At 42.4% G+C, this 26,591-nt stretch overlaps 1 protein-coding gene and 1 pseudogene across 3 annotated transcripts in view; both read left to right on the top strand.

Annotated features, from left to right (window-relative positions):
- Positions 1-2,753: 2,753 nt before the first annotated feature.
- The window catches only part of Adamts12 (ADAM metallopeptidase with thrombospondin type 1 motif 12), a 306,637-nt gene continuing 282,799 nt past the window's right edge, over positions 2,754-26,591 (top strand). The window contains exons 1-2 of one of the 3 annotated variants that reach the window (XM_076857358.2): positions 2,754-3,119; positions 14,131-14,492. In XM_076857358.2, coding sequence (XP_076713473.2) covers positions 2,993-3,119; positions 14,131-14,492 — 489 coding nt within the window. In that variant the 5' untranslated portion in view covers positions 2,754-2,992. The remainder of the gene's footprint in view (positions 3,120-14,130; positions 14,493-26,591) is intronic. The other 2 variants (XM_076857360.2, XM_076857359.2) reach the window with 2 other exon arrangements.
- LOC143400554 (U6 spliceosomal RNA) lies at positions 8,003-8,102 on the top strand (annotated as a pseudogene).

The following is a 26,591-nucleotide window of genomic DNA, read 5'->3' as shown; positions in this document are numbered from 1 at the left end:
ATCGGGAAAGAGTGAGAGGAACTTTGTGTAAAAATAGTAGCATACTATATATTCTTGCTAAGCCTTGTTGAAAACTTGCTGCCATTAGAGACACAAATTCATATTTATACAATTAGGTGCAATTATGTGAGTCTCTCAGCAGTACTTGGAAACTAAGAGCAGAGGAATTCAGTAGTTGGGGTAAAGCAGATTTTGATGAAGATATGAAATCTTGAAAACAGTGGTTTGAGGAAATAGAACATAGTGTATGGCTAGGTAGAAAAGGAGGTGAGGGCAAAGAAAGTTTATTATTATTAGGAAACCCAAGATGAAGAGATGTAAGTACTCATTAGGCTTAAGTACCAAGTACTCATTATTGGCTATAAAGGTTCAAAAGGGTTAACATAATACAAAGCTTTGGTGGGGTTTTATAATTTTAATATTTTAATCTTGGGTGACTTCTTGGTGATAGATATTCATGATTATGATCTACAGTTGTCAGCTTGGTGTTGCTACACTGAAATACCTGAGGTAATTCACTCATAAATAGAGAAGGTTTGTTTAGCTCATGGTTCTGGAGGTTCAGTCCAAGATTGGGTGTCCTCATAGCTTTGGACCTCTGGTGAGGCTGCCAGATGCCAACAGAGAGGAGTGTGTGGCCAGCCCAAGTAGATCATATCTCAAGCTAAGAAGCAGAGAGACCAAGAGATTGGGTCAGAGAGTGGGTACAAACCTGGGGGCCAAGCTTTTAAAACATGGGCCTTGGGGGACATTATCACATTCAAACAATAGAATGGCCTTAAGAGTAGGTGGGAGAGAGAATAAAGGAAGGGTACTAGAGTTGAAGAGGTTGAACTGTAAAGTCAGAGTGTTCAATGGATTATCTCTTCTTGTCTCAGAAGTTCCACAGAATTTTTTAGTTCCTGTCTGAGAGACTAATCTCTAGCCCAGGGCATGGGAGCCAGAAGGATCTTGGTCTTCAAATGATATCCTGTTTGCTAGAAAAAGGAGAAAAAGAAGGAGGAAGAGGAAAGCGAAGAGGAGCACAAGATTCTTCTGGGAAAGAATCTTGAAAGGGAAAACGAGGGAAGAGGGAGGGGAAAGAAGAAACAGAAAAAGGAAATGAAATAGTCCTAGACCTTGCAAATACATTTCTACCAAGGCATCCTGCCTGTCATGTTGAAATCTTTTTTGACTCGGGTTGTGATCTTTCCACCTCATGGGAACAGCGTAGTTCCTTGACTTGTCCATCATGATACAACAGGATGTGTTGTATCATGACAAAGGGACTGAAGTTTGCAAATGGAAGTAAGGTTGCTCATCAGCAGATGGGGAGGATATTCTGGATAATGAGTGTGGGACCAATGTGACTACAAGGGTCCATGTAGGTGGCAAAGGGAGGGAGAAGAGAATCAGAGTGAGGTCATGTAAAGACTCCACCCAACTGATGCTACCTTTGCAGATGGGAGAAGAGAGCCCTGAGTCAAGGAATTCAGGTGGCTTCTAGAAGCTGCAAAAGAGCACCCTAAGAGCCTGCAGAAAGGAATGCAGCTTTGCTAACTCCTTGATTTTAGGCTAGTAGGAGCTATTTCAGATCTCTAGAATTTAAGGCAATACATTTGTTTATTAGGTGGCGGGAGTCACATAGCTGTTTTCAGCCACTGAGTTTGTAATTTGTTTCAACAATAGTGGGAAGCTAATACATATCCCCCCCTCCCTGCAAAAAAAAAAAAAAAAAAAAAAAAAAAAGAGTCTTGATCTCTCTTTATCCACTGTGAAGTTCTTCCAACCACTCATCCCAGGCCTGGGGGAACTACTTTGCATTTGAGCCACTGTGGTTGACTTGGCCACCTGTCTTTATGTAGGATTGGGTGAGCTGGTGTCCCAAACCTCTTCCTGAATCCATGTGGTTGGCTGTCAGCCAGGGAGACCTCCATATGGAGGCCAAATTCCTCCTGAATGCAGTAAGGATGCCTGTTTCAGCCCAGAAGTGAAAAATCTTGGCTGGACTATCCTAGTAAATTCTCTAGATGCCTGGCAAGCACCCTGGTTTGTGGCATTCTCTCACAGCTTGAGCCTCAGAATAGACGCTGGCCCACCACAAGCAGATTGGATAGATACTTTCCTGAGATACCACTTTCTTCGTTTCCTTTTGAGTGAACCGAGGTGGGCTAGGAAAGATGAGATTTTCAAAGTAGAAAAGCATCCCTGACCTGCAGACTAGAGGGTCTCACAGCCATTTGCCCTAGTCACCTCACTGCAGATGATGGGGACTTGTCCAGAGTCAAGCTCGCAAATTAGCTGGGATAAAGAGGAAAACTGCCTATTAGTTTTCAAGTGGGTGTCTTGGAAGAGGATCCTGGAGAGATCTGTGCTGGTGAACAGTCAGAGAGAGCATTGGCAGAGCAATGTTAGAAAAAGTTAAGGAACTGGGCAGGAAAGCAGGCAGCGCGGAGCTGGGGAGGACAAGGGACTTGGGTCCCCAGTGGTTCATGATCACACTCAACATTTGCGCCTGTCTTTCCACCCGATGAGGGGCTGGCCTGGGGGCCTCGGTTAGCAACTTCCTCCAGTGCGGTTCAGGGTGGATCTCCCGGGTCTCCCCTATTTGGCCCGCCTGGGCTCTGGGCGGGGCGGGAGGAGTGCGGGGGTGGGAGTCCCGGAGGAAGATGCTCGGAGCTGGCTACAGGCCGCGCGGGCGGGGTGCGAAGGCAGAGGGGTGGGGATCTGGGGTGGGCTGCGCCCTCCCGCTCCCACCCACTCCACACCCCGCCGAAAGCGGACACTGTCAGCTGATTCACTCCCCTTTCAGGAGGAGGGAGGGGAAAAAGGTATCTAGCCCCTTTCTGCTTAAAAAGAACTAAAGGGGGATCAACAGCAGCTTTGCAGCCGCTCCCTCCCCACGCCTGGACCATGCACCCCTGCATCTTCCTGCGCGGCCACAGGCGAGCCCTTGATTTTGGGAACTGAGGGCTAAAACTTTTTGACTCTCCTTCTCCCTAACAACTGAATCATGCCATGTGCCCAGAGGAGCTGGCTTGCAAACCTGTCCGTGGTGGCTCAGCTCCTTAACTTTGGGGCGCTTTGCTATGGGAGACAACCTCAGCCGGGCCCGGTTCGCTTCCCAGACCCGAGGCAAGGTCAGTGGCTTTTCTTTCTTTCCTTTTAAAACAGGGGTGGTGAGACCTGTGGAAACTTGCTCGCTCCTTTCTCCCTTCCCCCACCCGGTGGAGCTGCACCCTGCACACCGCTTTCTGCCCAGTTTAAGGAAACCTGGGCTGGGAGCTCAGTGGGTGCGCTTGCCTTTCTCCGGAGCCAGCACTTGGGGGAGGACGGTAATTCCCACTGAAAGGCGAGTGTCCCGCTCCCTTTCACACGGATGACACTGCGGTCTTTGAAAGACTCAAGAGTTAGCTGGCAACTCTCTCTCTCTTTTGTCTTCTCTTTGCTGCTTTGTTTCAACCTCCTATTTTTAAAATTCTGAACATAAAAAAAAATTCCGTTTTCTGAAGACGTTCCAAGTGGGCACCGACGGTCAGTGCAGTGTTTCTAGTTAGTCTTAAACTCCTGGTCAGGGAAGGAGAAATGTGATTCCGCCCTCCTGCTGAGCACGCTTGGCTGTGTTTTGATTTCCTGGAAAGATTTAGGGTTGTGTTTTTAAAATAACAGCCCTTGTGGGGGGAATTTACCTCCGTAGGGGTTCACTGTTCTGGACCTGCCTGGCAGCTGGCTGGTTCTCCTTTTGAAGATTGTGAAATGCATGTATAGAAACCACTGGAGGCGGTGTGTTGGTAGTTATTTTTTAAAAATATATTTTTATTAGTTGTTAATGGACCTTTATTTTATTTATTTATTTATATGCGTTTGCTGAGAATTGAACAGTTACTCACACGTGCTAGGCAAGCACTCTACCATTGAGACACAACACCAGCCCCTAGCTTGTTATTTTTAATGTTATTTTTTAAACCTAAAGCTTGGACTAAGGTGGTACTGTGGCCTCTGCTTCCCCCCACTCAATTTGGACTCCTAAGGTCAGAGACAATTTTTTTTTTTCTATTTGCTGGAGAGTTTATTGTACTTCTGGTAAAGAAAGAGCAACAGCAATGGCCTGTGTGTATCTGCCCATCTGACCACTAACCTAAGCTGCACTCAGCCCCTACTTCATTGATGGGGAAGCTGAAGATTGGAGGATTTATGAGCCCTGCTAATGGTAGAGCAAGGTTTTGAACTGGAGCCTGATTCCTACAATGCTGCAGCACTACCCCATTGAAATATTAGGAATAACACTCAGCACCCCTCCCCCACCACCAAGCACTCAGTTAACATTCATTGAGTCCTATGTTTGCTAACTGTGGTCAGGTCTTGGGAAGGGTTCTTTTCTGACAACCTTTTAATTCCCAGAACCACTTGGGTGACAAACTTTGCCAGCTTGTTCAAGTTTAGGGGATTTTTAGGCTGGGTTTTCTGCCCACGTTGCAATGTTCAAATTCTGCTGGGGAACTGGACATCTGCAGCTTTGAGAGCTATCTGATGCAAGTCCCTCCCTCCCTTTGCTTTACTTGGAAGCTGGAGCCCGCAAACAGTGGGGTGAGATGTCAATCAGCCAGCAGTGGCTTGTGTAAACGGTGGAGATATAATCTCCCACCCCCAAGTTTAAAATAGCAGCGCTTGTTGTTCTTTGAAAAACAGTCCCTTTGTGAAAAGTCTCTCTTCTGAGGCAGTACAAACAAAGCCTGCAAGCACTTCCCAGGGCATTCTGAGAGGATTTGGTTCAAAGACATACATTCTCCTGTACTGGTTTCAGCCCCACTTGCTGCACATCTTTTTAAGGGAATTCAGCCTGGTATGGAGTGGACCCCTCAACCTTGCTGGTTCCTCTCTGGAAAGTGAGAAGGGAGTCTTTTCCCTAGTCACCTGAGGATATTTAATATTGAAAATCAACATAAAGTGCTTCAGGTTTATTAGTGATGCATATGTATTTAAATTTAAAAATAATTTCTGTTTTTAAAAGGCGTTTCACCAATCTTAATTCATTAATGGATTTACAAACAGTCCACTCTTGGTGCTAAGGAGAAATTTCTAAGCAGACTTCCATTTAGAACAAAGGGGTAGAAAGAGGAGAGACTTAGTAGAAGACAGGAGAGGGTGAACTCTTCTCTATAATTATAAAGGGATTCTAAAGTTTCCAGGGAATAGGGTGACCTAGATTTTGCCCCCAAATGACATTCCGTTTCCACTCTGACAACATTTTTTAACTACACTATGATCCTGAATATGTCACCTTGCAAGCTACTTCAGAAATCATCTCACTTAACCTTCTCATCTTTATTTTTACAGATGAGAAATGGGAGGCCTAGGTGGTTAGTCTGAGTCAATATGTATTTTTTGAGCAACCTCCAAATTCCACTTCACTAGGGGGTTGAAGCAGGCAACACAGGGTCTCATAGTTAGAAACAGATCCAGATAATCCACATATTAGATAATCTTGAAGGGTCCTTCTAGTTCCCAGGGTTGACCACAGATAAAGCAAATCCTTTCAGGGACTAGAAGCCAGCAGATTCCACCAAGTCTGCTCAGTAGTTTCTCCACATCACTCATTTCTGATGTAAGAATGTACTATGACTTTTCCAAGGTTTTTTGATTCACAACGAAGTACCAAAACAAAAGGAAAAATTAACCTTGTGCATAATATACTGCCTTTGTTCTACAGCCAATAATATCCCCTTAGGTTTATTTATTTCTGTACAAATGCTCTCAGTATACAGTGGTGTTCCATTCTGATGAACCCATTGAAGTTGAGAGTATCCTAAGTTGAAAATGCACTTAATTCACCAAAACCTCACCTACATCCCAGCTTAGAAACACAATATACTACCAGGTATGGCTGTTTCTGCCTGTGGTTGTGATGCCTCTGGTTACAGGTGATGAGTCCTGCTTCCCTACATGTTGAAGTTTGAACATTAGAGAAGCACGCAGAGGCAAGCATATAAAGCAGGGTTTATTTTTAAAAAGGGTGCATAAACTTCTCCCAGAGGGAGAAGGGGGGCAGAGCTGGTATCCTGGTATCTCAAGAAGCAAGGGTGTTCCACCTTTTTATAAGTCTTAGACTTCCTTTGTTCTCCTGCTCTCTTCCTCTTATCTTTCTCCTTCCTGCAGGGTGACTAGGTCCAGGGGATGTTTGGTGGGGTGACCAAAAGGTGGGAAACAGATGGCTGAAGGGGCAAGGGCAGAATGGAGCAGCCCAGGACACATTAATTAACAACTTTTACTACTCAATGTAGAGAGAGGCAATTCCAGGGACAGGTTGGAACAGGAACAGGTTCTTGATAAGGGTGGAGGAGGGGCATTTCAATCCCTCAGGGGACAGTCTCTGACTTCCTGGACTCACTCAAATTGGCCTCCTTGATTTACCTATCTATACTGACTGCCTGTCTTAATTCTGGCTTCAGTTGGGTGGCTGACAGGGAGTTGGGGCTTGCTGCTGCTGCTCATCATCATCAGAAGAGAGCATCATACCAAACATCACTGGCTCTGGAAAAAATAAAAATTCAAAGTAGTTTCCACTGAATGTTTATTGCTTTTGCACCACCATGAAGCTGACCACTGAAAGTCAGGGACCGTCTACAGGGTTAACAAGGCACCAGTCACTTCCATGGTCTGTTTTGCTCTTGACAATTTGATGCAATCAACAGGGCAGGCACTTTATCCCACGTTAAAGCTGTGCTCCAAAAAAAAAAAAAAAAAAAAAAAAAAAAGCTGTGCTCCAGGGTGCACAGGCTTGCATAAGTACAGATGGAGCCAGGAAACTGAGGCAGGAGGATCTCGAGTTCAAAGCTAGACTCAGCAAAAGCGAGGCGCTAAGCAACTCAGTGAGACCCTGTCTCTAAATAAAATAGAAAATAGGGCTGGGGATGTGGCTCAGTGGTTGAGTGTCCCTGAGTTCAATCCTTGGTACCTACTCCCCCCCACCCCGCAAAAAAAAAAAAAAAAAAAAAACCACAAAACAGAAGGAGTATTGCAGTGTTTCAAGACAAGAGCTATAATAATTTATTTATGTTACTTGCAAAAAAAATTTTGAAAGAAGCAAAGGATTCTATATATCTTCTTAATGTAAGAAAAGACTTTGCAGTTTCATTTTGTTAATTATAGTAATCTTGTCTGGTGGGCAGATGAGTTTTCATAGGGTTGGTGGGAAAATCCAATCTTCTTTGGAGAATTCTATAACTTCGAAGGGACTAACATGATTCTCTACAACTTGTCAACATAAGTCAATTTCTATAACAAAATTACAGTTGTATGGTTATGAAAATCCATGGAAAATAATTATGAGAACAAACCTCTTGTTATGGGCCAGGCTATATGGACAATGACCAATCAGATCCCATTTTACTCTGAGACTTTATATCATATAAGAAATGCTTCTCCTACCAGAAAGCCCCACCTCTGTACCCATTAGTAGTTACCTAGTGTAACATACTTGGCAACACAAAATAGCAATTCTTATATAGTAAAATTGTTCTCTTTGGTTTCCATTTTTCTTGGGCAATGTACCTTTTCAGAGATTTATTGTCTAGATGTTAGTAACCATTGTCTAGTGTGTACTGAACTAGGATTTTGACCCCCTTCCCTTCTGCTTGCTTGTTGCTATGCCAACCTGGAAAGTCCTGTGAGAAATACCAATGTACCCATTGCACTGTCTTGCTAACTGCCCAATTCAGCTTCTTTACCTGCTTGCTTGCAGCTTCGGCAACCCAGATATGGTTTTTGCCTTTGAATATCCTAAAATGCTCAGGCTTGGGGCTGTTCCCTCTAGAGACAGTTATGGGTCCTATAGGCGGCAGTCACCGGCTGGCCTGCTAAATAAAAGACTCTTCAATTTGGACACCTGGGACTTGGTGTGTTTCCTGAGCCATCTGCCCCACAACACTCTGTTACAGGAATTTCATTACTTTGTTTAGCAAGGTGGTCTTAGAAAACCAATTGATCTTTTAGATAAAAGTAAACATAAAGAATAAGTACAGATTGTCCTGCGTCAACAAAGTTCCAAAATGGGCACTATACAGAGATGAGCATGGCCACTATATAAGGATGACACAGAAATTGGTGGAATGTTTCATATAAAAGAGCAACCTAAACCTGAAAAAAAGCTGTCAGACAAATATTCTCTTCCCTCTCCTTCCTTTCCAAGCCATGGGTAAAAGATCTCTTGGTTTTTATATTTTTAAAAGCTCTTGTGCTCACAGGCTTCCCTGAATTTCTCATGAAGAACTAGGTTTCCAAATATGATTTTGAATAAAACAAATAAAACTTTTAAGGGTTTATCCTTTATTTCCACAAACCCTAGTGCAGGTTGTGATGTCCCCTGCCTTTCCCCCAGGCTTTTTGACACCCCACGAAGTCATCTTCAGTAGACCCCAAAGAAGTGGTAAGAACAGAACTTAAAAGTACAGGCTCTGGGTCAGATTACCCTCATCCCTCTTTATTGTCTCTTTACACAAAGATGAGTGTATTGGTTCACTTTCTGTTGCTATAACAAAGTGTCCCATACTGGGTAATACATAATAAATGAGGGGTCCTATTGGTTCAGATTCTGGTGAGGGCCTTCTGGCTCTGTCACAACATATGCATCGTGGTGATATCAAGTGTGAGAGGGAGAGATCACATGGTAAGACAGGAAGTAAGAGGGATTCAGGGGCTAGGCTTGTTCTTTATACCATTTGCTCTCAGGGAAACTAAACAGGATACTCTAAGAAGTACATTCATTCTCTCCAAGCATGGTTCCCCAGTGACCTAACCATAACCACTTCTACTAGGCCCCATCCCATCAAGATTCCACCATCTCAACACTCCCATACTGGGGACCATGATTCCAGCATATGAACATTAGAGGAATAAACCATAGCAATGAGGGACACAGTTAATAGTACTGCCCTCAGGGGACTTTGAGGATTAGAGAAGACCAGACAGGTATACTCTTAATATCATACTTGACCATAAAAAATGATAAAAAATTAGGACTACTGTTATTTCCTGACACCTCTTTCTCCATCCACGTGACATCCCCTGTGAGTTCTGCTGGGGGCTGTGGGAATAGGTAACTAATCTAAACTGAGTGCCGACTCAGAGGAAGTCAAGGTGAGCCTGAGCTTCTCTCCTGTCTCTGCCTAGAGGTTACATATATGTAGAGCCCTGAGATCCCAGGTCACCAAATTTCTATCTTTAATACCAACAATGTTAGGGTTTAGCTGGTCAATGGTACTTGTCAAGCATTGTTTTAAATCCATTACATTTATTAGTACATTGGAGCCTCCCAAGTACCTTCCTTTGCAAGCAAATCAGAAGGGAAAACTGATTGTGTCTCCCATTACCATGGCCAATTAAGAGGCAGTTCTGATCTCCACGTATTGTCTAGTGAATTGAGAAATAAAGAGATCAAACCATTCTTTCCTGGTCATCATCCCTAGGAGCAGTGCTGCTTCCTCTAACTCTGTTTGCTCCCTTGGAATCTGTTTCTCTTAATGCATATGCAATTCCTTGATTGAAAGCATAATTTTGAAATAGAAGTCTCAGCATTTTGACCCAAGTAATGTTGCATTTTTAGACTCAGTTTTCTTATCTGTGCAATGGGCATAACAACTGATTTTATACCACACAGTTGTTTTGAGTATTGAATGAGGGAAGCCTGATTATACCTGACTCATGGTAAGTGCTCATTAAAAAGTTACTATAATTATTACCATTATATTATTATTATACAGTCAATTTAAGTTGGGTCTCTTTAAAAACTCATGACACCAAAAGGAATTGGGTAAAAAAATCTGTAAATTTGTTTGCTTTTTTACTCTTTTAGGCAGTAGATTTCAGGGCTTAGGCAAGCCTTATTCTTTCATTTTGTACTCTTGAAAATCATATTTAAATCTCTGAGATATATCTTTAGAGGCAATTCCTCTTAGGCTTATTTCAAGTCAGGAAACTTGGATGTGTTTCTCTCTGCAAAAAGTCAAAATAGCTCTTCAACTAAGTTCATTCTTCTTGTTGTTTTTCTAACTCAAAACTGGGATATTACCTTTCTCTGCTGGATGGCCAGGGGGTGCTGCACACTGCAGAAAGAATGTCCAAGGCTCACTCTGCCCTTTGGCTTACTTTTCCCTATATCCTTATCTCTTGCTGACATCCCTTTCGGTTACACCAAACTCCTTCTGTTTGAGAGGACCCTGTGCTTAACTGTTGCGACTCTCTCCTCATCTCCAGGAACTGTGCAGAGATGCCTTGTTAGGTTAGTTCTTCCCTAGGGACTCAGCCAGCTGGGATGGGCACAGGTGCAGGCATTGGAGTGTTGGCATCCCTTCCTTATCCCCTCTTCTGGCACTTTTCTAATCCTCTCATGAGCCAGCATAGCACCTGGTCCTTTTCACTATTTACATGTAATTGGGAAAACAGTATAGGAAAGACAAATTTCAAAAGGGAAAATCACACCCCAAAGATCACCATCATTTTTACACATTATCTGAAAGGCTTGGTTCATGTGTATGCATGTGTATGTGTATCACAGTTGCAATTGTAATGAAGACACAATTATATATTGATTACCCCTTTGTTATTATATCCTACTGTTTTCATGTTTCTGCGTAATTGCCATGATTGTTAAATATGCACATGCTGTTTTGACATAGGGATTCACAAAAATTATCTACTTAGGACTATTTTTTAAAATATTTTTTAAATTGTCGATGGACCTTTATTTTATTAATTTATTTATATGTGGTGCTGAGAATCGAACCCAGTGCCTCATACTTGCTAGGCAAGCACTCTACCACTGAGCCACAACCCCAGCCCTATTTAGGGCCATTTTTAAAATTGTGAGATCGATTTAAAATTGCATTTGTCAATCTCCACTTCATGACAACTTGAAATTCTTGAATAAAACATTTTTGTTTTTAGTTTTGTCTAAAGAGTATAACATTTTACTCAGAATTTTTTTTTTTTTTTTAATTTAGGTGATTTGGTTGTGTTCACCTTCATTTGCTTAGTAATGGCTTTCTGGAAAAACTAGTTTTTAGAAAAGACACTTGTTTCTCTGTTTTGGTGCAGAGATGCAGAGACTTGCATATGTAAAATGGTTTGAAACTGAGATGTTTAATTTGGTCTCAGTTTCTGCTGAGACCTTAAGTGTAAAGAGAAAAGAAAAGAGGCTAATGTCCCACACATTCACAAAGAGAATTCTGAACCATGTAAGCATAGCTATGATATGACTTAGATATGACTCTAAGCCTTCCCCTTTCTTGTGCATACATGAGAGGCTTAAAGGTCAATGGAAAGATATTGGAGAGTGACTTTCTCAGGAGAAAGCCAGAGTACTGGGGCATTACCCTCTACTGCGCTCCCATCTAAGGCAAAGGAAGGGGCCTTCAAAGAGCTCAAAGAGTTTGAGGTGGATTTGGGGAGTAAGGAGCTTGAACATGCAGATAGGCAAAAGCCCAGTTGGAATGGCATTTGGTGACAGAGCCAACCAATGGGATGACCTTAGAGGAATGATGTGATTTCCCTGACTTTGGGGGACTGGGAACGGATCATGGTTATTTCCTGTGAGCCTGATTTGGGCCCCATGGGAGGCAACTTGGATCATCTTGAAAAATGCCAAAGAGGACATACTATAGGGGTGAATCAGCTACAGTACAGGGGTGACAGATAGAAAGGCTAAGGATTGTCAGTTGGAGGAGGAATTGGCCACATTGAGGGGACCTGGACAATCCCTAGTGACAGAGGTCACCACCCAAAGCTCAGAGAGCTACTCCTGAGAGCCAGGGTCAGCACCGGGAGCAGCCAGCCCACTGTTGTGAGCTGCAGAAAAGAAAAACAACTGGAGGGGAGTACTGCAGAAGCTAGCCACGCCCACCCCTCCCAACTGGCCACGCCTCTCTCCATTCAGCTCTGAACTTGGAAGGCCAGGGGAGTGCCAATATTAGATCTGCCCAGACATTTCTGGGGCAGTGAGTGGGAGATAGAGGGCACACTGAGTCAGTTACACTCCTTAGTTCATGGCACACTGGCATCATTAATTTGTACAACTCTCTTTTGTGGTATGTATTTATAAATTTTTGTTCTCCATCCCTACTCCCATTCCTCTCCATGAAAACCCATTTTAACAGGCTCCATATGTACTTTTTGTTTGCACATGTTCTGAAAAACTTCCTATGATTTCTATTATTGTGTGTGTGTGTACGCATGTGCACAGGCATGAGTATTATAATTATATATAATTAGCTCTGTATTAACTTGTCTTGTTTCTTATTTTATTGAGCACTGTTTTTAAGATTTGTCTTTGTTGCTATGGGTTAAGTTGGCCCTAAAAGTCCCAGTTGGATGTAATTGGTCTGAACTTTTATACTTGAAAAATTGAGACTCTTTATTAGTACCTGAGAATGGAAACACTGTACTCTGCCCCATATTTCATCCAAGGTGGAGAAGGATGGTTTCATAAATAATATTTGAATGCCATTGTTTTCTGAGGGGAGAGCTCCTTTAAACTGCATCCCATCAAGTTCAATTCTTTTAGTCCACCTACTATAAACTGTTCATTGACACATCAGCTTATATGAACCGAATACCTGTGATGTATAAGATTCTGGTCTCCAAAAGATTCAGGGATAAATAGGATTAAATAGCAAAAGGCAATGTCAAGTAAGGCTGTTCTGGGAGGTACAGAAATGAAGGTGCAGGCAAAGGGGGAGGACTTCAAGGGTCATCAGGGGAATGAAGAGAAAGAAACTGAATTGCATCTGTAAAGTGTAAACAGAATTTTGATATAATGCAAAACACATTTAGATCTTTTGGGAAAGAACATTAGCAAAGTAATGCAAGTTAGAAGGTTCCAGGGGTTTAGTTGGGAGGTGAAAAATGTTTTTTTTTTTCTTTTTCTTTCCCCCTTTTTACCCCCTGAAGCAAAAGATTAGGTTATTTTACTACACATTTAATGGTTTGTTTTGCTTAGTTTTATAATCTAGATTATGACGACTGATTCCTGGCTAGTTAGCTCCATTGTTATTCTCAAACATCAAAATAAGGAGGCAGTGGTGGGGATTTAAATTTGGGTGAGTCAAAGGCTTACCTTTTGTGTGTGTGTGTTGCATTTTTTTTTTTTTTCTTTTTTGGTCCCTGGGATTGAACCCAGGGGTGCTTAACCACTGTGCCATATCTCCAGCCCTTTTATTTTGAGACAGTCTTGCTGAATTGCTTAGGGCCTCACTAAATTGCTGAGACTGGCTTTGAACTTGCAATCCTCCTGCCTCACTCTCTTGAACCACCGGATTCTGTCTTGCATTTTTAAAGTGATAGTTATCTTATTTTTAAGCCATTGCTTCAGATCTTAATATATTCCTTTAGCATCTTCTTTTGTGTGTTTTGTAAACACTAAGAAAAAAAACTCAATTTCTTTTTTTTTTCTTTTTTTGTGCAGGGGATTGAACCCAGCGTCTTTTGACCACTGAGCCACACACATCCCCAGCCCCCCACCCTTCTTCATTTTTTAACATTTTATTTAGAGATAGGGTCTCATTGAGTTGCTTAGGGCCTCGCTAAATTGCTGAGGCTGGCTTTGAACTTGCTATCCTTCTGCCTCAGGCTCCTGTGTTGCTGGGATTACAGGTGTGCACCACCATGCCCAACCCCAAGTTCTTTTTAAAGTGGTCTGTGCTGTATCACACTTAAGCTGACATTGGTGCGAGGGTCATCTGTATGTGATGGGTTCACTATGTTTTAGGCTTTTTCCTCTAACTTGACTTAGAAGAAAGTTTCTGAGTCTTTTAAGTACCTTGTCATACAGTGAAGCTCTGTGACTTGTCAATGAATTCTAGACTCATGATGTCCCTGTTTGTCATGCTGATCTTGCTCTTCTCCAATGGTATTCTGCAAAATTCATGCTCATCTTACATCATCCCTGATAAATTATTGATATCTAGAGCTTCACTTTATTGTCAGTTCCAACTGCTGCCATGTCACCAACCAGAAAGCACTGTGCAAATTTGAGTTGCTCAGGGAAATCAGTATTGATGATATCCATATGGTTATCAGACTATAATCTGAGTTCTAAGTGGAAGTGGATTTGTTTTGCTTTGGACTCAACTGGTTCAGTTTCTTCTTTTTTTCTTTCAGAACATTTTATCAAGACCCTGCCAGAATACCAGGTGGTGGGTCCTGTCCAAGTAGATTCGAGTGGGCATTTCCTGTCATATAGCTTGCACCTTCCTGTCCCCAGCAGCAGGAGGAAGAGAGACTTGGGTTCCTCAGAGGACTGGGTCTACTACCAAATTTCACACGAGGAGAAGGACCTGTTCTTCAACCTGACGGTCAATCAGAGATTTCTTTCCAATAGCTACATCGTGGAGAAGAGATATGGGAACCTCTCTCATGTTAAAATGTTGGCCTCCTCAGGGCCTCCCTGCCATCTCAGGGGCACAGTTCTGCAGCAGGGAACCACAGTTGGGACTGCAGCCCTCAGCGCCTGCCATGGACTGGTGAGTGCTTGGGCCAATCATCTGCCCCTGCTCCACGCCTTAGACCCTCAGCCTGTTAGATCCTCTATCAACAGGTTCATAGCTGCATCAATGCATGACAGTTGGGCCCTTGTGATGTCATGGTCTGGATCTTCAAAGGAGTGGGGAGAATGTGATTTATTTGGGAGGTGCAGAGAGTAAGGACACTGAGGGTTTTAGTGCAAGAGACAGAGGGGCAGGTAGAGGAGAAAAGGGAGGACATGAGTTGGGTCTTCAATCTCTGGGTCAACTCTGAGGGTTTTGTTCATTGGATGGCTGGCCAGCACCTTTGGAATGAGAAAAACCCGAATTTGAGCTGCTTTAGAGTTTTACTAATAATAACGGTGATAAGAGAAGCTGCTAGGACATAATGGTTGGCTATATATGTACTTCACTTTCAGAGTTCATGTAGCATCTTAGACTGTGAGTGGATCCCCGGGCACTTTTATTTGTTATCTGTAAATCTATAAATGAAGATAATGACAGAACCAGCCTCAGAGGAGGGGTTGGCAAACTATGGCTCACCGACTTTTCATAAATATGACTTTACTGAAGCAGAATCACCCCTGTTTCTAGAACACCAGTCACTGGAATGTGTGGTTTCTGATGTGGTTTATGTACATTGTCCTCCTCCCCATTTTTTTTTAGTAGATGAGGTCGTTTGGAAATATCAAATAATTTTATTGTGCAAGTTAACTTAATCCTGAGTTTTCTACTATTATACATCACCTCTCAGAGGGTGACTTTTCCAAAGTTTAAGCCTGTATTTAAAATGAGTTCCATCCCTTTGTTCTCCCTTGATTCTGGCAGCGGCTGCAGTGACATCCTGCCAGCAAGCGATGGCCAGCGTGCTTAGGGACCATGCTGATGGTTTTTGAGGTTTTCCTCTTGCTGAAGTAGGAGACAGTGACCAGTGCTCACAGTGTGCTCTGGGAGGGTGACTTCAGGGGAGCATTCCAGAGCGCTGAAGGTGACAGGTATACAATGTTTTCCAAGCAAAGCAGCTAGTGACCTTGCATTCATACAGAAGGCACTTGTCCCAAGTCCTTCCACCATTACTGTCATTTTGCTAAGAATTTTTGTTCTTCAAAATTTTGCTCTGTGTTTATCTTGTATCTGTAGAGTTTGGCTTTGCTGGAATACTGTGGGAAAACTCTTGTAAACATTGCACAACCGTTTAAATCTTCTAAAGGACCCCTGGGAATGAATTGCTATGTACAGTAAATGGAAAAAAATTTTTAATGGCTTTTTGTGTACATCTGGAGATTCAAATGTAGATTTTTTTTTTTTTTAGCATTTCCCCTAATTAGACCATAAACATTAAAAAATCATGAATGAGCCCCTTTTCTTCTTTTCAGCTTCTTGTAGTGCCTGGTGGAACTGGGAGACATCCTCATTCTCTGGGTTCACCCTAGCTTCAGGTCACATCTTGCCTTGTAGTCCTAGATCTCTCATTTCTGTAAGACAACCATGAAAGCCAACCAATAAGTATCATTATCACCTTACCCTCTGTCACCAGCACAGCAGAAGAAAGAGCCCCTGATCTGGAAGGATGGGCACATAGAACTAAAGAATCCAAGAGACAAACATGCAGAATCCACACTGCTCTGGAGAACACTAATGTGGGAACTCATTCTCTGCACTAGGCATGCAAATAATTATCATGCTAATAAGAGCCTAGAAACTTTAAACCCAGGTGCCTCTTCATGGGTTAGAGCAATGTGGTCTTTGGACCAACAGAAACAGTGGGTGTTTATTAGTGGTGTTATCCAACATTGCTAAGAAGGAACTGCTCTCTTCAGGTGATTGTAGCAAGCAGCCAAAGGTGAAAACCGCTGCTCTCAATTTCTCCTTGCTTTCCTCTTGTGCTTTCTAAGGAAACGACATACAGCTCAACATTACTCCAGACTTGGGTATGCAGAAGTGGGACTTTTTCAACTGCACAGAGCCCCAGAGGAGCAGTGGGAACCACCATGTGGGCATTTCCAGATTCAGATTTGAGATTTGTTCTAAGTATAGGAGAACCACGTGGTGGCCAAGATGATCTTGGAATTTTTTAGAGCCCAGTCACTGAATGACTTTGCGAGAAACACTCCATGGGATTGTTTGGGACTTGATGTTTTGGGGAACTCTACTTCCACCAGTGGCCTGTTTTAGGCACCTATGCTCTGGACTGTGTATCTGGGACAGTAAACAAATACTTGTTTTCTGCTAATAGTCAGGACATTCTTTAATTCCTGCTCATAGTATTTCTTAGCTGCAGCTTTATTAAAGTGAATACTGTGTTTGACTGTGTCACAACCCTTTGTCTCATTTTCAGCCCTTCCTGGGAAATTAAATCCTGATTCCTAGTCTGAATGGTCATGGATCTCTCCAGAACCATGCAGCTTCAGCTCCCACTCAACTCTGGCCTTATATTTTCCTTTCTCGTTGGCTTGTTGAGATTTCCTTTCTTGTTTTGAACTCCAATGTGTACTAAAATTTTGAACGAGGGATTTTCAGTTTCTTTTTTTTTTCTTGAAATCAGACTTTTAATTTGAGATAGTTGTAGATTCACATTTAGTTTTAAGAACAAGTAAAGAAAGACGTGGCATACCCTTAACTAGTTTCCTCCAATGGCAACATTTTCCAAAATTACTATACAGTATCACAGTCAGGATTTTGATATGGATGCAGTCAAAATGTCAATGTTTCCATCACAAGATTCCCTTGATATTGTCCTTATAGCCATACCCATTTCTCTCCTCCCTCCCATCACCTCCCATGTTTACATTCTAAGTCTGTGATCCCCTTTGAGTTAATTCTTGTATGAGAGCTGAGACTTAGGTGGGGGTTCATTTCTTCGCTCCCCTCCCTCCCTCCTTCTCTGCCTCTTTCCCTTTCCTGTACCTTCCTCTTTTCCTCCCTCCTTTCCGTTTCTTCCTTCCATCCCTCCTTCCTCCCCCTCTCCTTCCCTTTCTTCCTCTGCTTTTCTTTACCCATAGATGCCTAAAGACTCCAGAACCATTAGTCAAAAGCTATCTTTCCTCCCTTAAATTGCATTCACACTTTTGTAAAAATCAATCAGACATACTTCTGTGAGTCCATTTCTAAGTTTTAGATTCTGTTCCACTAACTTCTCACAGTCTTCATTACTTGACTGCATAATCCTGATATTAAGTAGACTCTCATTTCTTTCTCGTTTTTCAAAAGAGTTTGGCAGATTCTAGCTCCTTTGTCTTTATGTGTAAATTTAAAAGTAATCTTATATACAAACAACTTGATGAGATTTTGATAGGAATTATATTAAACCTGTATATTAACTGGAGGAGAATTGGTAACTTTGCTACTTTGAATCTTTTTTTTTTTTTTTTTGGCTGCTTTGAATCTTGCAATCCATGAACCATGTTTGTGTCTGGGTTTATTTAGATCTTCCTAGAGTTGTTTTATCAATATTGTGTAGCTTTTGGCATGCTAGTCCTGTGTATGTTTTATCAAGAAATGATTTAAAGTATATAAGAGATGTACATAGCTTACATGCAAATATTACAGTATTTATTTACAGGGCTTAAGCATCTGTAGGCTTGGGTATATAAGGGGATTCTGGAATTATATGCCTCATATCTATGGACATTTAGTTTTTTTCTCTACTTTGACTGTTGTGAATAATTCTACAATGAACATAGGAATGCAGATATCACTTCAAGATAGTGATCCTTTGGATACATATATAAAAGTAGAACTGCTGAATCATATATTAATTCTACCTTTAGCTTTTGTTAATAATCTCCATGCTATTTCCCACAAAGGTGATTCTAATTTATATTCCCACGAACAGTATATAAGGGTTCTCTTTTCTCCATATCCTCACTGAAAAAGCGAACAAGGCTGGTAGGAGAAAATGCCTGTTTATTGAGGAACAGCTCTGCATATTTATGGGGGGGGTGGTTTGACAGTTATGACAGTTCAATGGTTGAACGGTTTGACAGTTGGCATGGGGTGCTTTCTGATTGGTGGGTAAGGATCATGTGAGCCAGCAGGGTTAGTCTGATTGGTGGGTAAGGATCATGTGATCCAGCAGGGCTAGTCTGACTGGTGGGTATGGATCATGTGAGCCAGCATGGCTAGTCTGATTGGTGGGTAAGGATCATGTGAGCCAGTAGGGCTCACCAGTGGACGGCTCTTCTGGGGGTGGGGGGAGTTACTCTTTGGAGCCGGTTGACTCCCAACACTCACCAGAAATATCCTTTTGATTTTGATGTGAACCTCTGTGATATTAAATGAAGTTAAGTGCTTTTCGTATCTGCTGGCCATTTCTATGTCTTCTTTGAAGAAGTACCTATTCAAGTCTTTTGCTAAGTTTTAATGTGTGTTTTTTTTCTATTGATTTATAGGAGTTCTTTATATATTTTGGATATTAATCTAATATTGAATATGTGGTTTGGAAATCTTTTCTCCCATTTCATAGATTGCCTTTCATTCTGTTGACTTTCCTTCTGCAGAATCTTTTTAGTTGGATGCACTAGTCTGTTTTTGCTTTTGTTGCCTGTGCTTTTGGTGTCATATTAAAAAAAAAAAAAGTCATTGCCCAAACCAATGTCAAGAAGAAGCTTTTAAGCACATTAGTTTCATTCATTCTCCCAGATAATGTGTATGTGTGAGCTGTTCTTTTGTATTCTCCTGTCAAGTCCAAAGTGGGCCTGAGGACATCCAGTTCTGCCCCTACTGGTCTCATGGCCTAGAGAAAATGAAGGCTCCATGACCCTTGGTCTTGGTCCTTTCTCCTCTATCATTGTGAGGGTTTTGAGCTGCCTGGGGAGGGATTCTAAATCTCACTCTGATGATGTTTCTCACAAGGAGTCTCCTGCCAGTTGCTTTTACCTGTATCACCTACTGTGCTGCCTGTCTCTGTGGGCCCTAGGGCCTTTCCTGCCTGTTGGGTAGCTAATCTGAATGGAAAATTAGGCTCTCAAACAGAGTAAAATAATGGCCTTGTGTTTTTTGTCTTTTCCCTGGTCAGAATGTATTTGGAGAAAAATTAATGAAACTTCTCTGCAAATTTATCCCATGTTTTTTCACTCATATTTATTCCATTTTTTTTTTTTTTGGTAGAATTTTCTGATTCTCAATCATTCTGGGAGGAGGATAGCAATTTCTTCTGTGTTTGGCCTCACTGCCTCCCCCATTGTGCGAGGATGGGGTTTGCTGGAATGACCATGTTTATTCACGGTGGGGATTTGTCTCATTGATTCAGAGCCTGTTTGGAGAAGGATCTGTTGGATGTGAACCAGGTTCTTATGCCTCAGTGTGTTCTATGATTTCTTTTCAGTTTGAAGAACTTCAGTGGCTTTTTCGTTCGACTCCCATCTTGTTGCCTTTAAAATCTGGGACTTGCCTGGAAAGCTGGAGCAAGAACCATCTTTTCAGTCACTGCCTTGTCCCTGACTAGCCCTTTACAAATTATTCCCATCTGGAATATACACTATTCAGCCATGTTTACCTCACACAGTTGTTGTGGATAACAGCTTCAGAGTGCTATAGAAAGGCACTTCAAATCTCTTATTGGCTTGCAAGAATAACCACATCTCTTTACCTAGTTGTTGGGACACTTCGCTAAAACTGCTGCTTTCAAATCTTCAGTGAAATGTGCATTGCTCATGGACACTCTATTTCATCTAATTTGATAGTTCTCAGCACCATTGGACACAATTAATTATTCCTACTTAAAATGCATTTTCTCTTTGCTTTAGTGGTACCATATGATCAGGGGTTTTCTCTAAATTGAACCTACTGTTTAGTCTCAGGATCCTCTGCTTCTTTCTGTACTTAACTACTAGAATGTTCTAGGCTTTCATCTGTAGTTACTCTTCTCTAGCTTCATATCCTGCACACCTCCATCCATCCCGAATCAATTGGTCTATCTATCTTTGAATCAACTGATCAATCATTTATTCATCTACTCATCTATTTATATAATCATCTAGTTATCTGTCTTCATCATATTTATCATCTATTTATGACATCTATCTCTGTATCTATGTAAATAGCTCTCAAATATACACATCCATTTCCTTGAATCTTCACCTGAATCTGCACTTTCCATCTGGATGCCTAATGAGAATCTCAAATTTCACATGTTCAAAGCAATGCTCTTGATACCCCCTCCTTTGGTCTTTCCCATCTCTGTACTTGTCAGCTCCATTCTTCCAGTTGTCCAGCTCAAAACCCTTAGAATTAACTTTTCATTGGCTCCTTTTTTCTTCTACTCTGTGTCTGCTCTTAACAGTGAATCTTGTCTGCTCTATTTAAAAATATGTGCAGAACTGACCACTCCTGTCTCCAACACAGCTAGCATTCTACTTATTTTCAACAGGGACCGTTTTACTCTCCACAGGAGGGTTGGCATTGTCCAGAGACATTTTTGATGGTCAGAAGTGGAGAGGAGGAACTCACTTCGCCATTAAGTCAATAGAGGTCTGGGGTGCTGCCAGTCTTCCTCTAATGCATAGAACAGCCCTCCACAACCAAGGATCCTGTGGTCCAAACTGTCAGTAGTGTGGAGGTTGAGAGACCCTATCCTAGTGCTGGTCACCGTCTTCTCTCATTTGGACCCTGCATTCATCTCCCTGCCTCTTCAGTTAATTGCTTACAAATCATCTTTCATGTGGTGGCCAGGCTGGTATTCTAAACCCACTTCTAGTGCCAGTCTTCTGCTTCAAGTCTTGTGCTGGTTGCCCATCAAAGCAGGATCAAATCTGAATGTCTTGCCCTGGCTCAAGGCCACCCTCTGATCCGGTGCCATCCGTCTTCCCACTTTCTTCGTGTCACTCTTGCTTCATGCTGCAGCCACTCCAACCTTTTTTTTGCTTCTCAGATGTACCAAGCACACTCTCGTATCATAACCTTTGTACACGCTCTTCTCTCTGCCTGGGACACTCTTCCCTCAGGTTTCCACATAGCTGCTCTGTCTTTCCAACCCAGCTGAAGGTCTTCCCTGGCCAGTCAAAAGAAAGTTGATTTCTCCAGTATTTTACCACACTGCCTATATATATATTTTTTAAAGAATTTTTAGGATCTGATTTTTCTGGTTTATTTTTGCTTAATTTTTCTTTCCTTTACCCTGTTTTGTTCACACATTTAATTATGTTTATGATAAACATTCAGTAAATACTGGTGGATGGATGAGGCTTTATGCTGCTCCAAGTTCTGATAGCCTTTGCAGCCTGTGGTTCCAGAAGGGGATTACATTTCCTCAGCTGCCTGAACAGTGGCTTCACACCCACCCACTGACTGTCACAACACAATCTGGTCCCTGAGCCACTTCTGATGGGCTCCAGGGCACTGCATCATGATGTTGCACTTGCCACATAGCCTTCTTCAGTTCATCATCCCAAAGGCACTGTGACTGCCACCACTGGGTGACTTTCAGAAGAAGGTGTTGCTATGACTTTGGCAATTCTGAGTGAGGTTCACTTCTTTTCTCCATTCTGCAAGGCACTTCAGAGTCTAAACTATAATTTTCAGCCAGACTTTTTTTTTTTTTTTTTTTTAAGATTTGCACATAAATGGAAGGAAAATATAGTGTAAATAATAACCTAAATTTGGTTGGAGTGGGAACTGGTCAGAACTTGTTTCTCTCATGAATCCTAGGCCCAATCATGAGGTCTCTGAGAAGGGACTAATTGTCTGTCTATCTGTCTACCCATTCATCTATTGCTGTGTTCATCTACCCATCCATTCATCCCTATATCAGACCATTTTTTCTGTTTCTAGTCCTTCTTTCCAGGCCTGATTTCTTTCAAGGAATATCTACTTCATGGGAAGTCCCAACTTAAGACTCCGGGTCACTCTGTGCACCTTGTACTTCACCAAAGGGCCAGTGGAGGCTGAAATCTAGGCCAGGATCTACAAGCTGAACCAAGGCATGTGATTCAGGATGGAAGCCACATCCTGGCTACAGGAGAAAAATAGGCCTTTTATCATCCCTTTGCCGGTGTACTCGTTTGCAGTTTGTCTGCCTTGATGAGTCAACTTTGAAAATTCCTCTGTGTGGAGGGGCACCTTGAAAAATTTCATCTGCCTCTCTTGTGTGCCCTTTTCCAATTTTTAAAAATATTAGTGACTGCAGTATCCCTTAGGCCAGCAATTCTGAGAGTTTGGCCTAGTTTTGTGGCCCCCAGATGATGTTCAGCTGAGGCTACAATAGTCCACCCCCAGCATATTTCCCAAAGCCTTAGTTATTCATTGTTGAGTAACATCATGAGCTGGTGTGTGTGCACACACTAATCATCAGATCCTTTTCTGTTGAACTGCCACAAGTCCTCACTGGTTTCCCCTCCACCAATACTCCCTTAATTCAAGGTACAAAGCAAGTTTACATCCATTTCCTGAAACACTGGGGTCTTTACTTTAGATCCCCAGGAAACAGCTGCTTAAGATGTTACATAAGGGCACAGATCTTATAAATTCATACACAGAAAAACATTCTCCCATACACACATCCAAAACTTCAGTGACACATTTCTGCTGAAATGCTTTACCGATAGACATGTGTGAAAGCAACCCTTCATTTCTTTGTTTTGTTACCTTTGCATTGAGCTGAAGAGGACTTTTGGAATAGAATGTCTACTCCAAAAAATAAATTTAATCCTCCTCCTCTTAGAATGCTGGACATCACGGAACTTTGAATTAGTCTTCTAGCTTCTAACCAGCAAGCTCTCATTTAGTCTAAGAATATGCTGTTACAATAATTTGAACTCTTTAAATTTTGTTAGATGCTAACTTCTAGAAATGCAAGGTTTAGGCATTCTCTGTGCTTTGTTGTGTGAATGCTGCAAGTGAGGATTAGTGATGTCTTGATTGTGCTTCAGACCACATTAGTTCCTCAAGTCAGTTCAGTTCTTGGCAGATGGAAAGACCTACTGGTTCCTTTTCCATATATACAAATAAAGTAACTTTCTGCCCTCTTGTTCATGAACTCCTATTGAAGCCTGGGTGATGCAGCTGGGGAATGAAATTCGCTGGCAGAGATGTGTGGGAAAACTTGCCTTTCCAGCCTTCTTGCCTTGCTCCCCATTCTGAATGTCATGGCCCCTTTGTAGAAAACACTCTGGGTTGTGGGATGCCTGTGTGTCAAGGGTTTGCTGTTCCTCCCCAGGGGGAGGGCCACAAGCGCTTTGTTTATCCCCTAACTGGGCTTGCAGGCTGAGGAATTCTTCCTGACCCCTGACCTTTGAGTTGCCTGGTCAGCCCTGTGCTTACTCAGACATGAGACTTTGGAAGCAGGCCTCTGGCTGGAGGAAATTCCTCAAATCTGAGTGAGGTTTTTTTTTCCCTCCCTCCCTTTATGTCTTTTTTTTTTTTTTTCTGCCTACTTTTTTTTTTCAGTTCATTAGGTTCATTCTGTAGATCCCACCATGACGAATTGGAGGTGGGAGGGAGAGAACCAAGGAACCCATACTTCCAGAAGTAGCATTATTTTTATCTTTGGCTGGTCTTGATTCAGCAGCCCTTTCTGTGGCCCATGGATGGTGCTGGAAAAAGAACGGGGAACATGTCTCGGCTGTTATTGGCAACAGAGAACAAATACCCTATTATAGAAGTGATGAGCTGGCTCAGGTGTTGACATTAATACAACACATAGACATGATATCTCTGCTCCGGAGACTTTACTCTGAATCTCATTTCTATTTCCATAAGGTTAGGTGGCCAGAATCTCCATCTAGATGTTCATGCATTAATATTTTTTTGTTCTTTTTGACCCAACATGAATCAGGTCTAGGGAGTTTAAATATTAGAGAGATTATCTCCTTTTGAAAATATCTCCATTGACTGACAGATATTAATAAAAGGACTTTGAAACATGGGGAGATGGATGCCTGAGCTTTATCTTCTGTAAAAAAAGTTTTGCTTGATTGTTGGAGGTAATCTTTCAGTATGACATGACTAGTATATTTTTAAACAGACAAAGCAATTCCACGGCATTGGGAGTCTGAGGACTGCCAGCTGATGATTGGCTCACAGCGGCCCCAGCAACATCTAGCTGATTGGCTCCTCTTCGGTGATGCTCATTGGGCTGTTTCCCTGCCCTTTCAGGCCACAGAGCTGCTCATTGGGGGACTTTTTTGGCTTCGCCCACATGACCCAGCCAATCGGCCACAAGAGCAGGAGGATTGTGGAAAGTGGAGAGGCTGGTGGTTGGGGGAGAGGCTTGTGGGAAGCCGGTGGTGGCAGGAGGGCTCTGAGGGTTTTTCCTGAGGAGCTGTTTTGTTTGGCGTGTGTGGTTCTAAAAATAAAGTTAGTTTCTTTTGACAAGTGGCTCTTGAATTGTGCCCAGCCAGACTGTGGCATTTAAGGACCTAAGCCCAAGGTCTAATTCAATTGCTTACTAATTCTCTGACCCTAGACAAGACTGTGCCTCTTTGGGTTTATTGCTTTGGCAAGCTGGATTCTTGTGACCCATAGACCAGGAGGATAGACATCAGCTGGGAACCTGTTAGAAATGCATCTGCCAGATACAGTGGCATATGCCTGTATTCCCAGCAGTTTGGGAGGCTGTGGCAGGAGGATCACAAGTTTGAGGCCAGCCTACATAAGTTAGCAAGACTTTGCCTCAAAATAAAAAATAAAGGTCAGGAGTATTGCTCAGTGTTGCAGCACCACCGGGTTCAATCTTTAGTACCATAAAAAGAAAAACAAAAATCAATGCAGATTCTCAGATCTTACCCTTGATCTGCTAAATCTGACCTAAATTTTAACAAGATCCCCAGCTAATCTGTGTATTAACATTTGAGAAGCATTGACCTATTACACTCAGAGATATTAATCTACTTGACTTTTTATCCTTTTATGAATTGTATCCTTGGAACAAAATTATTTGCCTGGAAGCCTAGTGATGCTTTAGACTAAGTAGTAGAGAAGGCTGCTGTAATGGTCACCAAAGCTGATGGGCAAAGGGAGATGTCTTGACTCTCTGTCACTGTGACAAATGCCAGAGGGAAAAACTTAAAAGGAAGCCAGTGTTGTTAGTCCATGGTCACTTGGCTCTGTTGTTGTGGGGCCTTTTTTGGTGAGACAAAACATCATGGCAGGAGCTCATGGGAGAGCAAAGCTGCTCACAGCAGGATGGCCAGGAAGCAAAGAGAGAGCAATAAAGAGGCTGGGGTTCCAATGTCTCCTTCACAGGAGAGCTCTCAGCCCTAACTTCAGCACCACAGGTTGGTGACCAAGCCTTCAACCCATGGGGCTTTGTGGGACATCCAAGATCCAAATCATATCAGGTCAAAGAGGAGTATTAGATAATGCAATTCAGAAAAAGACTTAGAAGAAACATGGGGCCTTGGAAACCAAAATAAGATTGGTTCTAGTGGCCAAACATACCCAGTCATTGTTAGCCTCCTCTGTCCTTGGCAGTGTTTTCTTTTAAGATCCAGGTCCTTGTGTGAATAAATCTTGCCAGAATACCTGCTGGGTTCCCACTGCCCCCACCCCCCGCCCCCAGTTCTTCATTCTCAGCTAGCTGGTGAGTGTATAAAACAATATGATCTGTTGTTTTGGAGTCTTCATTTGAGCTGTTGAGAAAAGAGATTTTCTTGGCCTGGGGAGGGCTGGGACAGACTATGACAGCTCCTATCCTCAAGGGGATTGGCCTTCTTGATACCAAGTTTGGGTTGAGAATGAGGACACCTCCATTTTATAAATATTCCTTTAAGAGTTTATAAATGTGAAGTTTTCCAAGATGGTAATCAAAGTCTGGATGTGAAAAGAGACTGGGAAAACAAGGCAGCCTTCCTCCTTAGTTATGGGGAGACGCACACAGACAGGGCTGCTGTCAGCGGGGCACCTGGTAGACAACACGAGTGGAAGATGTGGCCTTCACCCCTGGCTGTGGCCACCTTACTTCTGTTAGGTTCTGTATCCCTGACCAGATGAATTGTGGATTTGAGAAGGTTTGCATGTTTCTCTTCTCATGTCTGCATAAGCCATTTGTGAATAGCACAGCTGTCCTGTCTGCCTTCATTGATTATGCCTGTTATTAACTTTCAACACCTTTCAAATAATCAAACAAAAACCTTTCTCTCAACAAATACAAAAAGATATGAC

Source organism: Callospermophilus lateralis, chromosome 5 (genome assembly GCF_048772815.1).
Source record: "Callospermophilus lateralis isolate mCalLat2 chromosome 5, mCalLat2.hap1, whole genome shotgun sequence".
In the NCBI taxonomy this organism is placed as follows: Eukaryota; Metazoa; Chordata; class Mammalia; order Rodentia; family Sciuridae; genus Callospermophilus; species Callospermophilus lateralis.
This window is presented reverse-complemented; position numbering and strand designations above follow the sequence as displayed.